Source organism: Globicephala melas, chromosome 2 (assembly GCF_963455315.2).
Source record: "Globicephala melas chromosome 2, mGloMel1.2, whole genome shotgun sequence".
Classification (NCBI taxonomy): Eukaryota; Metazoa; Chordata; class Mammalia; order Artiodactyla; family Delphinidae; genus Globicephala; species Globicephala melas.
The window spans coordinates 62,142,293-62,154,550 of NC_083315.2; the positions used below are offsets into that span (position 1 = coordinate 62,142,293).

The window sequence follows — 12,258 nt, forward strand, 5'->3', positions numbered from 1 at the left end:
ACCAGGGTGTCACGTGGCCCGGCCCTCTGGGAGAGAGGAGACCGGCGGGCTATGGCAGGCTCCGCGCTCTGGTTTTCGCTGCTGCTGGCGGCAGCGTTCGCGGGGCGGGCGACGGCCCTGTGGCCATGGCCCCAGTACATCCAAACCTCCGAGCAGAGCTACACCATCTTCCCGCACACCTTCCAATTCCAGTACCACGTTAGTTCGGCCGCGCAGGTAGGCTGCTCCGTCCTCGACGAGGCCTTCCAACGCTACCGTGACCTGCTCTTCGGTTCCGTGTCCTTCCACTTTCCCCAACCCATGGGTGAGTCGGACCTGTCCCGTCTCGTTCCCGGGCTCCGAGAGGGCCTTCCTTGGGACAACTCCCCGAGACCTCCTGAAACGCCATTCCTTTGGCTTTTGACCAACCCTCTAGTCTATCCCAGTCCTCTAGCCTCCACTTCCACCTGCCCTTTTTCCCCAGCTGTCCTGTCAGCCTCCCTAAGGATTAGTCCCCCACCTCCATTCACTGAGCTGACTTCTGCGGCCAGGGCTTATCCGGAATCCTGTCCTCGGGCTATGTATTTCACCAAAAATCTCTGCTTTAGGACTGCAGTTCATTCAGGATAGCAAATTACTGAAAATACGGTGCCAGTAGACATCTGACCATGTTCAAGTGTCGAGGGTCCTAGTGAGGCTGTGACCAGGGCTGGGGAGAGGAGACCAGAGCTGACACTCAAAATTGGTTAAGACAAGACAAGAGAGATAAGCAAAATTACATAAAAGTATCTGACACATAACATATTAGGTAAATGTTTAAACTGTGAGAAAAATCATAGAACGCTTGCATAAGGAAATGTGTTTTGAGCAGCCACTGAAAGTGAGGTGGTGTATGTACAGAAATTGGCCAGGACGGAAAGGATGGTATTCGAGGAAGGAAGGCAGGCTTAGGCAGAAACACAAAGGGTTATGATTGAGCTCAAAGTTCTTGGCTGGTGTGTGTCATGAGGGTGGGGTGGGGGGGCTCGGGAGGGGTGAGGTTGGGGCGAGTGTGGGATTGAAATGAAGAGTCGGGAGTGCTTTGGATATGGGTTTCATCTGAAATAGCAGGGGCCGGTAGTTTTCTTTAAGGCAGCTGCTGAAAATTGTGTTTGAGGATGGTTATTTCACAGCGAATAGAAGAGTAGACTCATGAATAGAGTCAGCAATGCAAAGAAATAAAATTCTAGCTTATGGGCTTAACATTTAGAATTTTCTCGAAACTCTCCTGGAATCTAGTTCTCTGGTTATGAGGTATAGGTGTTTATGGAGGGAAGCCATATTTATGGTTGAGCCGTATGGTAGTGTCATTTTTTCTGGCATTTTAAGTATGCTTAAATTACTTTCAAAAGTTGTCATATGAGGGACTTCCCTGGTGGTGCAGTGGTTAATAATCCACCTGCCAATGCAGGGGATATGGGTTCGAGCCCTGGTCCAGGGAGATCCCACATGCTGTGGAGCAACTAAGCCTGTGCACCACAACTACTGAGCCTGTGCTCTAGAGCCCACGAGCCACAGCTACTGAGCCCGTGTGCCACAACTGCTGAAGCCCGCATGCCTAGAGCCTGTGCTCCGCAACAAGAGAATCCACCACAACGAGAAGCCCGCCCATCACAACGAAGATTAGCCCACACTCACCACAACTAGAGAAAGGCCACACACAGCAATGAAGACCCAATGCAGCCAAGAAATATAATTAATTTTTAAAAAGATGTTTAAAAAGTGTTGTCATTTGATATGTAGAATTAAAAGTATTTAATCAAAAAAATGGCACTTAGAGTGTGACAGATGATTTAGGTAAAGAAATAGCATCAAAGGTAGTTCTTCACTGGTAAGATGCATTAGGCCAAGGAGGATAAAAGGTATGCTCTTGTGTCCATGGTCGATCACATACTTCTCTGAATCTTTCATGACAAGTAATAGAATGCTTCACATAAAACTGGCACTCAGAATATGTTTATTTTGGTATAGAAAAGTTAGGGACTGACTTAAATCTGTCACCTAATTGGTGGTTTGGTATCTGCCTATTCCAGTGCTGGGCATTCAGTGGTTACAGGAAAAATATATGACCCAGTCCCAAGCTTTGCAGTCCAACTGGGGAATATGAAGCAAAAGGATACAGTGTGTTTAAATTGCTTAACAGACACAGGGAACTATATTCACTATCCTGTAATAAACCATAATGGAAAAGAATATGAAAAAGAATATATGTATCGATACATATGTATAACTGAATCACTTTGCTATACACCAGAAACCAACACAACATTGTAAATCAAATATACTTTAAAATAAAAGGCTTAAAAGGTAATTAGAATGTTTACTAGTAGTATATAAATTAGGATAATTCCTATACTTCTAAAAATTAAGTCTTTACCTGCATTGCTATAGGACTAGAGTTGAATCAAGAAAAGAGAAATAGGGAGGTTATGTGACAATGGTGTGCTGTAAATTCCCTAATGAAACAGATTTAGAGACAGACAAGAAACTAAATAAAATGTTCATTTCAATTTATTACCTCCCTGTAAATAAATTTGCTCTGTTAGTTGAGGGGTCTTATCCAATGACAGAATGAAAGGTGTTTTGGGTGAACATTACCAAAGATAGACAAGTAACTTCTTTCTCTGATGCTCCTCCTATGGAGTCTTCTCTTTGGAATACAGGTTCCTGGAGAGGCTTTCAAATGACTTGAGCCATAATCCTATTTCTGCAAAAAGAAGGAAAATCTGTGGAGGAAAACAACATCAACAAAGCCCAGACTGTAGTATATTTCCCTATGGGGTTGATTTTAGTAAAGAAAACAACATATGCAAGTTAAAACTTAGCTAAAGCTTCTCCTCCAGATAACTTCCTTCCTTGTAGGCTTTGGGCCAGTGTCTTTCTTCTTCTTTTTTTTTTTAATATTTGAATTTTATTTTATTTATTTTTTATACAGGTTCTTATGAGTTATCCATTTTATACACATTAGTGTATACATGTCAATCCCAGTCTCCCAATTCATCACACCCTCACCCCAACCCCACGCCACTTTCCCCACTTGGTGTCCATACGTTTTTTCTCTACATCTGTGTCTCTATTTCTGCCCTGCAAACCGGTTCATCTGTACCATTTTTCTAGGTTCCACATATATGCATTCATATACGATATTTGTTTTTCTGACTTACTTCACTCTCTATGACAGTCTCTAGATCCATCCACATATCTACAAATGACCCAATTTTGTTCCTTTTTATGGCTGAGTAATATTGCGCTGTATATATGTACCACATTATCTTTATCCATTTGTCTGTCGATGGGCATTTAGGTTGTTTCCATGACCTGGCTATTGTAAATAGTGCTGCAGTGAACATTGGGGTGCATGTGTCTTTTTGAATTATAGTTTTCTCTGGGTATATGCCCAGTAGTGGGATTGCTAGGTCATATGGTAATTCTATTTTTAGTTTTTTAAGGAACCTCCATACTGTTCTCCATAGTGGCTGTATCAATTTACATTCCCACCAACAGTGCAAGAGGGTTCCCTTTTCTCCACACCCTCTCCAGCATTTGTTGTTTGTAGATTTTCTGATGATGTCCATTCTGACTGGTGTGAGGTAATACCTCATTGTAGTTTTGATTTGCATTTCTCTAATAATTAGTGATGTTTAGCAGCTTTTCATGTGCTTCTTGGCCATCTGTATGTCTTTGGAGAAATGTCTATTTAGGTCTTCTGCCCACTTTTGGATTGGGTTGTTTGTTTTTTTAATATTGAGCTGCATGAGCTGTTTATGTATTTTGGGGATTAATCCTTTGTCCGTTGATTCGTTTGCAAATATTTTCTCCCATTCTGAGGGTTGTCTTTTTGTCTTGTTTGTAGTTTGCTTTGCAAAAGCTATTAAGTTTCATTAGGTCCCCTCTGTTTATTTTTGTTTTTATTTCCATTTCTCTAGGAGGTGGGTCAAAAAGGATCTTGCTGTGATTTATGTCAAAGAGTGTTCTTCCTGTGTTTTCCTCTAGGAGTTTTATAGTGTCTGGTCTTACATTTAGGTCTCTAATCCATTTTGAGGTTTTTTTTGTGCATGGTGTTAGGGAGTGTTCTAATTTCATTCTTTTTTTTTTTTTTTTACGGTATGCGGGCCTCTCGTTGTTGTGACCTCTCCCGTTGCGGAGCACAGGCTCCAGATGCGCAGGCTCAGCGGCCATGGCTCATGGGCCCAGCCGCTCCGCGGCATATGGGATCTTCCTGGACCGGGACACGAACCCGTGTCCCCTGCATCGGCAGGCAGACTCTCAACCACTGCGCCACCAGGGAAGCCCTAATTTCATTCTTTTACATGTAGCTGTCCAGTTTTCCCACCATCACTTATTGAAGAGACTGTCTTTTCTCCATTGTATATCTTTGCCTCCTTTGTCATAGATTAGTTGACCATAGGTGTGTGGGTTTACCTCTGGGCTTTCTATCTTGTTCCAGTGATCTATATTTCTCTTTTTGTGCCAGTACCATATTGTCTTGATTACTGTAGCTTTGTAGTATAGTCTGAAGTCAGGGAGTCTGAGTCCTCCAGCTCCGTTTTTTTCCCTCAAGACTGCTTTGGCTATTTGGGGTCTTTGGTGTCTCCATACAAATTTTAAGATTTTTTGTTCTAGTTCTGTAAAAAATGCCATTGGTAATTTGATAGGGATTGCATTGAATCTGTAGGTTGCTTTGGGTAGAATAGTCATTTTCACAATGTTGATTTTTCCAATCCAAGAACATGGTATATCTCTCCATTTGTTTGTGTCATCTTTGATTTCTTTCATCAGTGTCTTATAGTTTTCTGAGTACAGGTTTTTACCTCCTTAGGTAGGTTTATTCCTAGGTATTTTATTCTTTTTGTTGCAGTGGTGAATGGGATTATTACCTTAATTTCTCTTTCTGATATTTCATTGTTAGTGTATAGGAATGCAAGAGGTTTCTGTGCATTTATTTTGTATCCTGCAACTTTACCAAATTCATTGATAAGCTCTAGTAGTTTTCTGGTGGCATCTTTAGGATTCTCTATGTATAGTATCATGTCATCTGCACACACTGACAGTTTTACTTCTTCTTTTCCAATTTGTATTCTTTTATTTCTTTTTCTTCTCTGATTGCCATGGCTAGGACTTCCAAAACTATGTTGAACATAGTGGCGAGAGCGGACATCCTTGTCTTGTTCCTGATCTTTGAGGAAATGCTTTCAGTTTTTCACCATTGAGAATGATGTTTGCTGTGGGTGTGTCGTATACGGCCTTCATTATGTTGAGGTAGGTTGCTTCTCTGCCCACTTTCCACAAAGTTTTTATCATAAATGGGTGTTGAATTTTGTCAAAAGCTTTTTCTGCATCTATTGAGATGATCATATGGTTTTTATTCTTCAATTTGTTAATATGGTGTATCACATTGATTGATTTGCATATATTGAAGAATCCTTGCATCCCTGGGATAAATCCCATTTGATCATGGTGTATGATCCTTTTAATGTGTTGTTGGATTCTGTTTGCTAATATTTTGTTGAGGATTTCTACATCTATATTCATCAGTGATATTGATCTGTAATTTTCTTTTTTTGTAGTATCTTTGTCTGGTTTTGGTATCAGGGTGATGGTGGCCTCAAAGAATGAGTTTGGGAGTGTTCCTTCCTCTACAATTTTTGGGAAGACTTTGAGAAGGATGGGTGTTAGCTCTCCTGTAGATGTTTGATAGAATTCACCTGTGAAGCCACCTTGTTCTGGACTTTTCTTTGTTGGAAGATTTTTAATCACAGTTTCAATTTCATTACTTGTAATTGGTCTGTTCATATTTTCTGTTTCTTCCTGGTTCAGTCTTGAAAGGTTATACCTTTCTACAAATTTGTCCATTTCTTCCAGGTTGTCCATTTTATTAGCATAGAGTGGCTTGTAGTAGTTCCTTAATATGCTTTGTGTTTCTACGGTGTCCGTTGTAATTTCTCCTTTTTCTTTTTTTTTTTTTTTGCGGTATGCAGGCCTCTTCACTGTTGCAGCCTCTCCCGTTGCGGAGCACAGGCTCTGGATGCGCAGGCTCAGCGGCAATGGCTCACGGGCCCAGCCACTCTGTGGCATGTGAGATCTTCCCGGACCGGGGCATGAACCCGTGTCCCCTGCATAGGCAGGTGGACTCTCAACCACTGCGCCACCAGGGAAGCCCCTCTCCATTTTCATTTTTAATTTTATTGATTTGAGTCCTCTCCCTCTTGATGAGTCTGGCTAATGGTTTATCAATTTTGTTTATCTTCTCAAAGAACCAGCTTGTAGTTTTATTGATCTTTGCTATTGTTTTCTTTGTTTCTATTTCATTTATTTCTGCTCTGATCTTTATGATTTCTTTCCTTCTGCTAACTTTGGGTTTTGTTTGTTTTTCTTTCTCTAGTTCCTTTAGGTGTCAGGTTAGATTGTTTATTTGAGATTTTTCTTGTTTCTTGAGGTAGGCTTGTATAGCTATAAACTTCCCTCTTAGAACTGCTTTTGCTGCATCCCATAGGTTTTGGATCATTGTGTTTTCATTGTCATTTGTCTCTAGGTATTTTTTGATTTCCTCTTTGATTTCTTCAGTGATCTCTTGGTTATTTAGTAACGTATTATTTAGCCTCCATGTGTTTGTGTTTTTTAAGTTTTTTTCCCTGTAACTGATTTCTAATCTCATAGCGTTGTGGTCAGAAAAGATGCTTGAAATGATTTCAGTTTTCTTAAATTTACTGAGGCTTGATTTGTGACCCAAGATGTGATCTATCCTGGAGAATGTTCCATGTGCACTTGAGAAGAAAGTGTAATCTGCTGTTTTTGGATGGAATGTCCTATAAATATCAATTAAATCTATCTGGTCTATTGTGTCATTTAAAGATTGTGTTTCCTTATTAATTTTGTTTGGATGATCTGTCCGTTGGTGTAAGTGAGCTGTTAAAGTCCCCCACTATTATCATGTTACTGTCAATTTCCTCTTTTATAGCTGTTAGCAGTTGCCTTATGTATTGAGGTGCTCCTTGTTGGGTGCATATATATTTATGATTGTTATATCTTCTTCTCAGATTGATCCCTTGATCATTACTTAGTGTCCTTCCTTTTCTCTTGTAACATTCTTTATTTTAAAGTCTATTTTATCTGATATGAGTATTGCTACTCCAGCTTTCTTTTTTTTTCTAATTTATTTATTTTTAATTTTTGGCTGCATTGGGTCTTTGTTGTTGTGCACAGGCTTTTCTCTGGTTTCAGCAAGCAGGGGCTACTCTTCGTTGTGGTGTACGGGCTTCTCATTGTGGTGGCTTCTCTTGTTGTGGAGTACGGGCTCTAGGCGCACGGGCTTCAGTAGTTGTGGCATGCAGGCTCAGTAGCTGTTTCTCGCGGGCTGTAGAGCGCAGGCTCAGTAGTTGTGGAGCACGGGCTTAGTTGCTCCGTGGCATGTGGGATCTTCCTGGGCCAGGGCTCGAACCCATGTCCCTATCATTGGCAGGCAGATTCTTAACCACTGTGCCACCAGGAAAACCCCTCCAGCTTTCTTTTGATTTCCATTTGCATGGAATATCTTTTTCCATCCCCTCACTTTCAGTCTGTATGTATCCCTAGGTCTGAAGTAGGTCTCTTGTAGACAGCGTATATATGGGTCTTGTTTTTGTATCCATTCAGCGAGCCTGTGTCTTTTGGTTGGAGCATTTAATCCATTCACGTTTAAGGTAATTATCGATATGTATGTTTCTATGACCATTTTCTTAATTGTTTTGGGTTTGTTTTTGTAGGTCCTTTTCTTCTCTTGTGTTTCCCACTTAGAGAAGTCCCTGTAGCATTTGTTGTAGAGCTGGTTTGGTGGTGCTGAATTCCCTTAGCTTTTGCTTGTCTGTAAAGTCTTTGATTTCTCCATCGAATCTGAATGAGATCCTTGCTGGGTAGTGTAATCTTGGTTGTAGGTTCTTCCCTTCCATCACTTTAGATATATTGTGCCACTCCCTTCTGGCTTGTAGAGTTTCTGCTGAGAAATCACCTGTTAACCTTATGGGAGTTCCTCTGTATGTTATTTGTCGTTTTTCCCTTGTTGCTTTTGATAATTGTTCTTTGTCTTTAATTTTTGTCACTTTGATTACTATGTGTTTTGGCATGTTTCTCCTTTGGTTTATCCTGCCTGGGACTGTCTGCGCTTCCTGGACTTGGGTGGCTATTTCCTTTCCCATGTTAGGGGAGTTTTCAACTATAATCTCTTCAAATAATTTCTTGGGTCATTTCTCTCTCTCTTCACCTTCTGGGACCCCTATAATGTGAATGTTGTTGTGTATAATGTTGTCCCAGAGGTCTCTTAGGCTGTCTTCTTTTTTTTTTTTTTTTTTTTGCGGTACGTGGGCCTCTCACTGTTGTGACCTCTCCTGTTGCGGAGCACAGGTTCCGGACGTGCAGGCTCAGCGGCCATGGCTCACTGGCTCAGCCGCTCCGCGGCATGTGGGATCTTCCCGGACCGGGGCACGAACCCGTGTCCCCTGCATCGGCAGGCGGACTCTCAACCACTGCGCCACCAGGGAAGCCCTGTCTTCATTTTTTTTTCATTCTTTTTTCTTTATTCTGTTCCATGGCAGTGAATTCCACCATTCTGTCTTCCAGGTCACTTATCCATTCTTCTGCCTCACTTATTCTGCTATTGATTCCTTCTAGTGTATTTTTCATTTTAGTTATTGTATTGCTCATCTCTGTTTGTTTGTTCTTTAATTCTTCTAGGTCTTTATTAAACATTTGTTACATCTTTTTGATTTTGCCTCCATTCTTTTTCCGAGTTCCTGGATCATCTTCACTATCATTATTCTGAATTCTTTTTCTGGAAGGTTGCCTATCTGCACTTCATTTAGTTGTTTTCTGGGGTTTTATCTTGTTCCTTCATCTGGTATAAAAGTCCTCTGCCTTTTCATTTTGTCTATCTTTCTGTGAATATGGTTTTCCTTCCACAGGCAGCAGAATTGTAGTTCTTCTTGCTTCTGCTGTCTGCCCTCTGGTGGATGAGGCTATCCAAGAGTCTTGTGCAAGCTTCCTGATGGGAGGGACTGGTGGTGGGTAGAGCTGGGTGTTGCTCTTGTGGGCAGAGCTCAGTAAAACTTTAATCTGCTTGTCTGCTGATGGGTGGGGCTGGGTTTCCTCCCTGTTGGTTCTTTGGCCTGAGGCAGCCCAACATTGGAGCCTGCCCAGCTCTTTGGTGGGGCTAATGGCAGACTCTGGGAGGGCTCACACCAAGGAGTACTTCCCAGAACTTCTGCTGCCAGTGTCCTTGTCCCCATGGTGATCCACAGCCACCCTCCCGCCTCTGCAGGAGACCCTCCAACACTAGCAAGTAGGTCTGGTTCAGTCTCCTATGGGGTCACTGCTCCTTCCCTTGGGTCCTGATGTGCACACTGCTTTGTGTGTGCCCTCCAAGAGTGGAGTCTCTGTTTCCCCCAGTCCTGTTGAAGTCCTGCAGTCAAGTCCCACTAGCCTTCAAAGTCTGATTCTCTAGGAATTCCTCCTCCGGTTGCCAGACCCCCAGGTTGGGCAGGCTGACATGGGACCCAGAACCTTCACTACAGTGGGTGGACTTCTGTGGTATAAGTGTTCTCCAGTTTGTGAGTCATCCACCCAGCAGTTACAGGATTTGATTTTATTGTGATTGTGCCCCCCTACCATCTCATTGTGGCTTCTCCTTTGTCTTTGGATGTGGGGTATCTTTTTTGGTGAGTTCCAGTGTCTTCCTGTTGATGATTGTTCAGCAGTTAGTTGTGATTCTGGTGCTCTCGCTAGAGGGAGTGAGTGCACGTCCTTCTACTCTGCTATCTTGAACGAATCTCTCCCCCAGTGTCTGTTTTTTTTTAAAATTTTATTTATTTTTTGGCTGTGTTGGGTCTTCGTTGCTGCACATGGGCTTTCTGTAGTTGCTGTGAGCAGGGGCTACTCTTTGTTGCAGTGCGTGGGCTTCTCATTGCAGTGGCTTCTCTTTTTGCGGAGCATGGGCTGTAGGCGCGCGGGCTTCAGTAGTTGTGGTGCATGGGCCTAGTTGCTCCACAGCATGTGGTATCTTCCCGGACCAGGGCCCAAACCTGTGTCCTCTGCATTGGCAGGCGGATTCTTAACCACTGTGCCACCAGGGAAGTCCCATGGGCCAGTGTCTTTTCTTTTTTTTTTTTTCTTTTTGGCCGCATGGGGTCTTCATTGTGGCGTGCGGGCTTTCTCTAGTTGCAGCAAGCGGGGGCTACTCTTCATTGTGGTGTGCGGGCTTCTCATTGCGGTGGCTTCTCTTGTTGCAGAGCACGGGCTGTAGGCCCATGGGGTTCAGTAGCTGTGGCACATGGGCTCAGTAGTTGTGGCTCACGGGCTCTAGAGCGCAGGCTCAGTAGTTGTGGCGCCCGGGCTTAGTTGCTCTGTGGCATGTGGGATCTTCCCGGACCAGGGCTCGAAGCCGTGTCCTCTGCATTGGCAGGCGGATTCTTAACCACTGCACCACCAGGGAAGTTCCATGGGCCAGTGTCTTTCTTAATTCAGCACAGCTTCTGGTTTTGATCTGATCCTGGAATTCAGTGAAGTTCATACTTAACATTTTCTAAAAACCAAGTCTAGTGTTGAGGTTCAACTCCATTCTGAGTTTTCCTCCAAGGGTTAGCTGTAGTCATTAATTGTAAATGATTTGTGGAAGTGTTTAGTATTTGCTACCTGTTTTGTAATTGACAGGTGTTTCTGCCAACTGGAGGGTGTGTGTTGCATGTTTTTAAACCTGTTAAATGGAATTATTTTAGATATTTGAATAAGCCTAGTTCTCTGTTTTGATTATTAAGCCACATCATGTTTGCAAATCAAAGACCTGATTATTTGGGATTGCACCCAACTAATGTTGCCCCAAATACTTTTTGGGGTGCTTGATGGAGTTGATAAAGCCCAGGTAAAGTGACTAAATCTGATTATGTCATATGACTGCATTCTTCTTTGCTTTTCCTGAAACTAGTTGATTGAATCCATAGTCCTTAATGGTTATTATAAAGTTCCAATCCTGTTCTGATGTTCACACGCACATCCATATGAGTTACTTAGGATGCCATTGTCCCTGAACAAAATAATTCCCACCACCCTTCCCCAGCCCTTTTATTCTAGAATGGAAGGAAGATTATTGTATGAGTATCTGTATCCTTCTGCAGCCATTATCAATATTTGATTTGCTCATCCTCAGATATTAAGTGACCAAGTTAATAAGTGGCATAACTCATTATAATTTGAATCTCCTAAAATACCTCGTTTGGCCATTCCTTCTATACTGACGCCCGGAACATAGTAGATACTTAATTATTTGTTGGATATATTAAAATTAACTTAAAAGGGCTGCTTTGTATAAAAGTTTGTAAAAACGCGTCATGGTTTTTGTTTATTTCTAAGATCATCAAAAAGGAGATGATTTGCAGGTTTCATTTAGAATTGATTGTCTTTCCTTTCAAGTTTCAAATTTGGAATATTAGCGTGTGACTCCACGGAAAGGAGGATCACACTATGCTGTGGTCCTAACTCAAGCTGCCCTTAACCCATCACAGAATTGGAGATGCATTGGAAATGCGTCTAGAGAGTGTAGGAAGAAAACCGATAAGGGGCAGCCCGGCTGGGGAGAAGAGTAATGCTGATTAGTTTTCTCCGCTCTAATTGGACTAGTGGCTGTGTACACTTTAACCTTTCCCATGACAAGGACAAGGCATAGTCCTGCAGAAGCCTTACATATATTGTCTTAAAAGCAAAGAGGAAGAATACAATGCAGGAAGAGAGTTTTGTAGTAGAATTATTTTTCTTGTGAAGGGGTATGCGGAGGATGGAGGGATACGTAAAGAGGAAAAATACAGTGATTTGGGAAGAATAGGTTGCAGGAGCATCGTTTTTAGTGAGGGGCAAAATAATTGTGTTCCATTTTGAATTCCTGGGCCTAGATTAGCTAGGCCTGCAGTCCTCAACCAGCCTCTCTTCTCACTGCTGAACCCAAGAAGCTCAGCTTGGTCAAGATGTGTGTGGGTAGTCTGGGCCTGGTTTATGAAAAATTCCAGTCTTATTTCCTTGAGCTATCGTTGCTTCCCCCTCACCCTGCTTGAAGACCTATCTCAGTAGAGGACTCAGGGTCTGAAACATGATTTATTCAGGAGTCAGCCAGAGAATGTTTATTAATCACTTCTTTAACTATGTGCCCTTGGCAAATCGCCTAACTTGCAAGCACCTACTGCTGCTTTTTTTTTTTTTTTAACGTGCCTACATTCCAAGCATTTC

At 42.3% G+C, this 12,258-nt stretch overlaps 1 protein-coding gene across 4 annotated transcripts in view; it reads left to right on the forward strand.

Moving 5' to 3' along the window:
* The first annotated feature begins 17 nt into the window (after positions 1-17).
* HEXA (hexosaminidase subunit alpha) overlaps positions 18-12,258 on the forward strand; it is a 38,827-nt gene continuing 26,586 nt past the window's right edge. For 2 of the 4 annotated variants that reach the window (XR_011377236.1, XM_030875056.2), the window contains exon 1: positions 18-304. Coding sequence is in view for 1 of the 4 variants with exons in the window: in XM_030875056.2 (XP_030730916.1) it covers positions 52-304 (253 nt within the window). In the remaining 3 variants the exon portion in view is untranslated. Of the gene's footprint in view, positions 305-5,134; positions 5,278-12,258 lie in introns of all 4 variants that reach the window. The other 2 variants (XM_060294030.2, XM_030875060.2) reach the window with 2 other exon arrangements.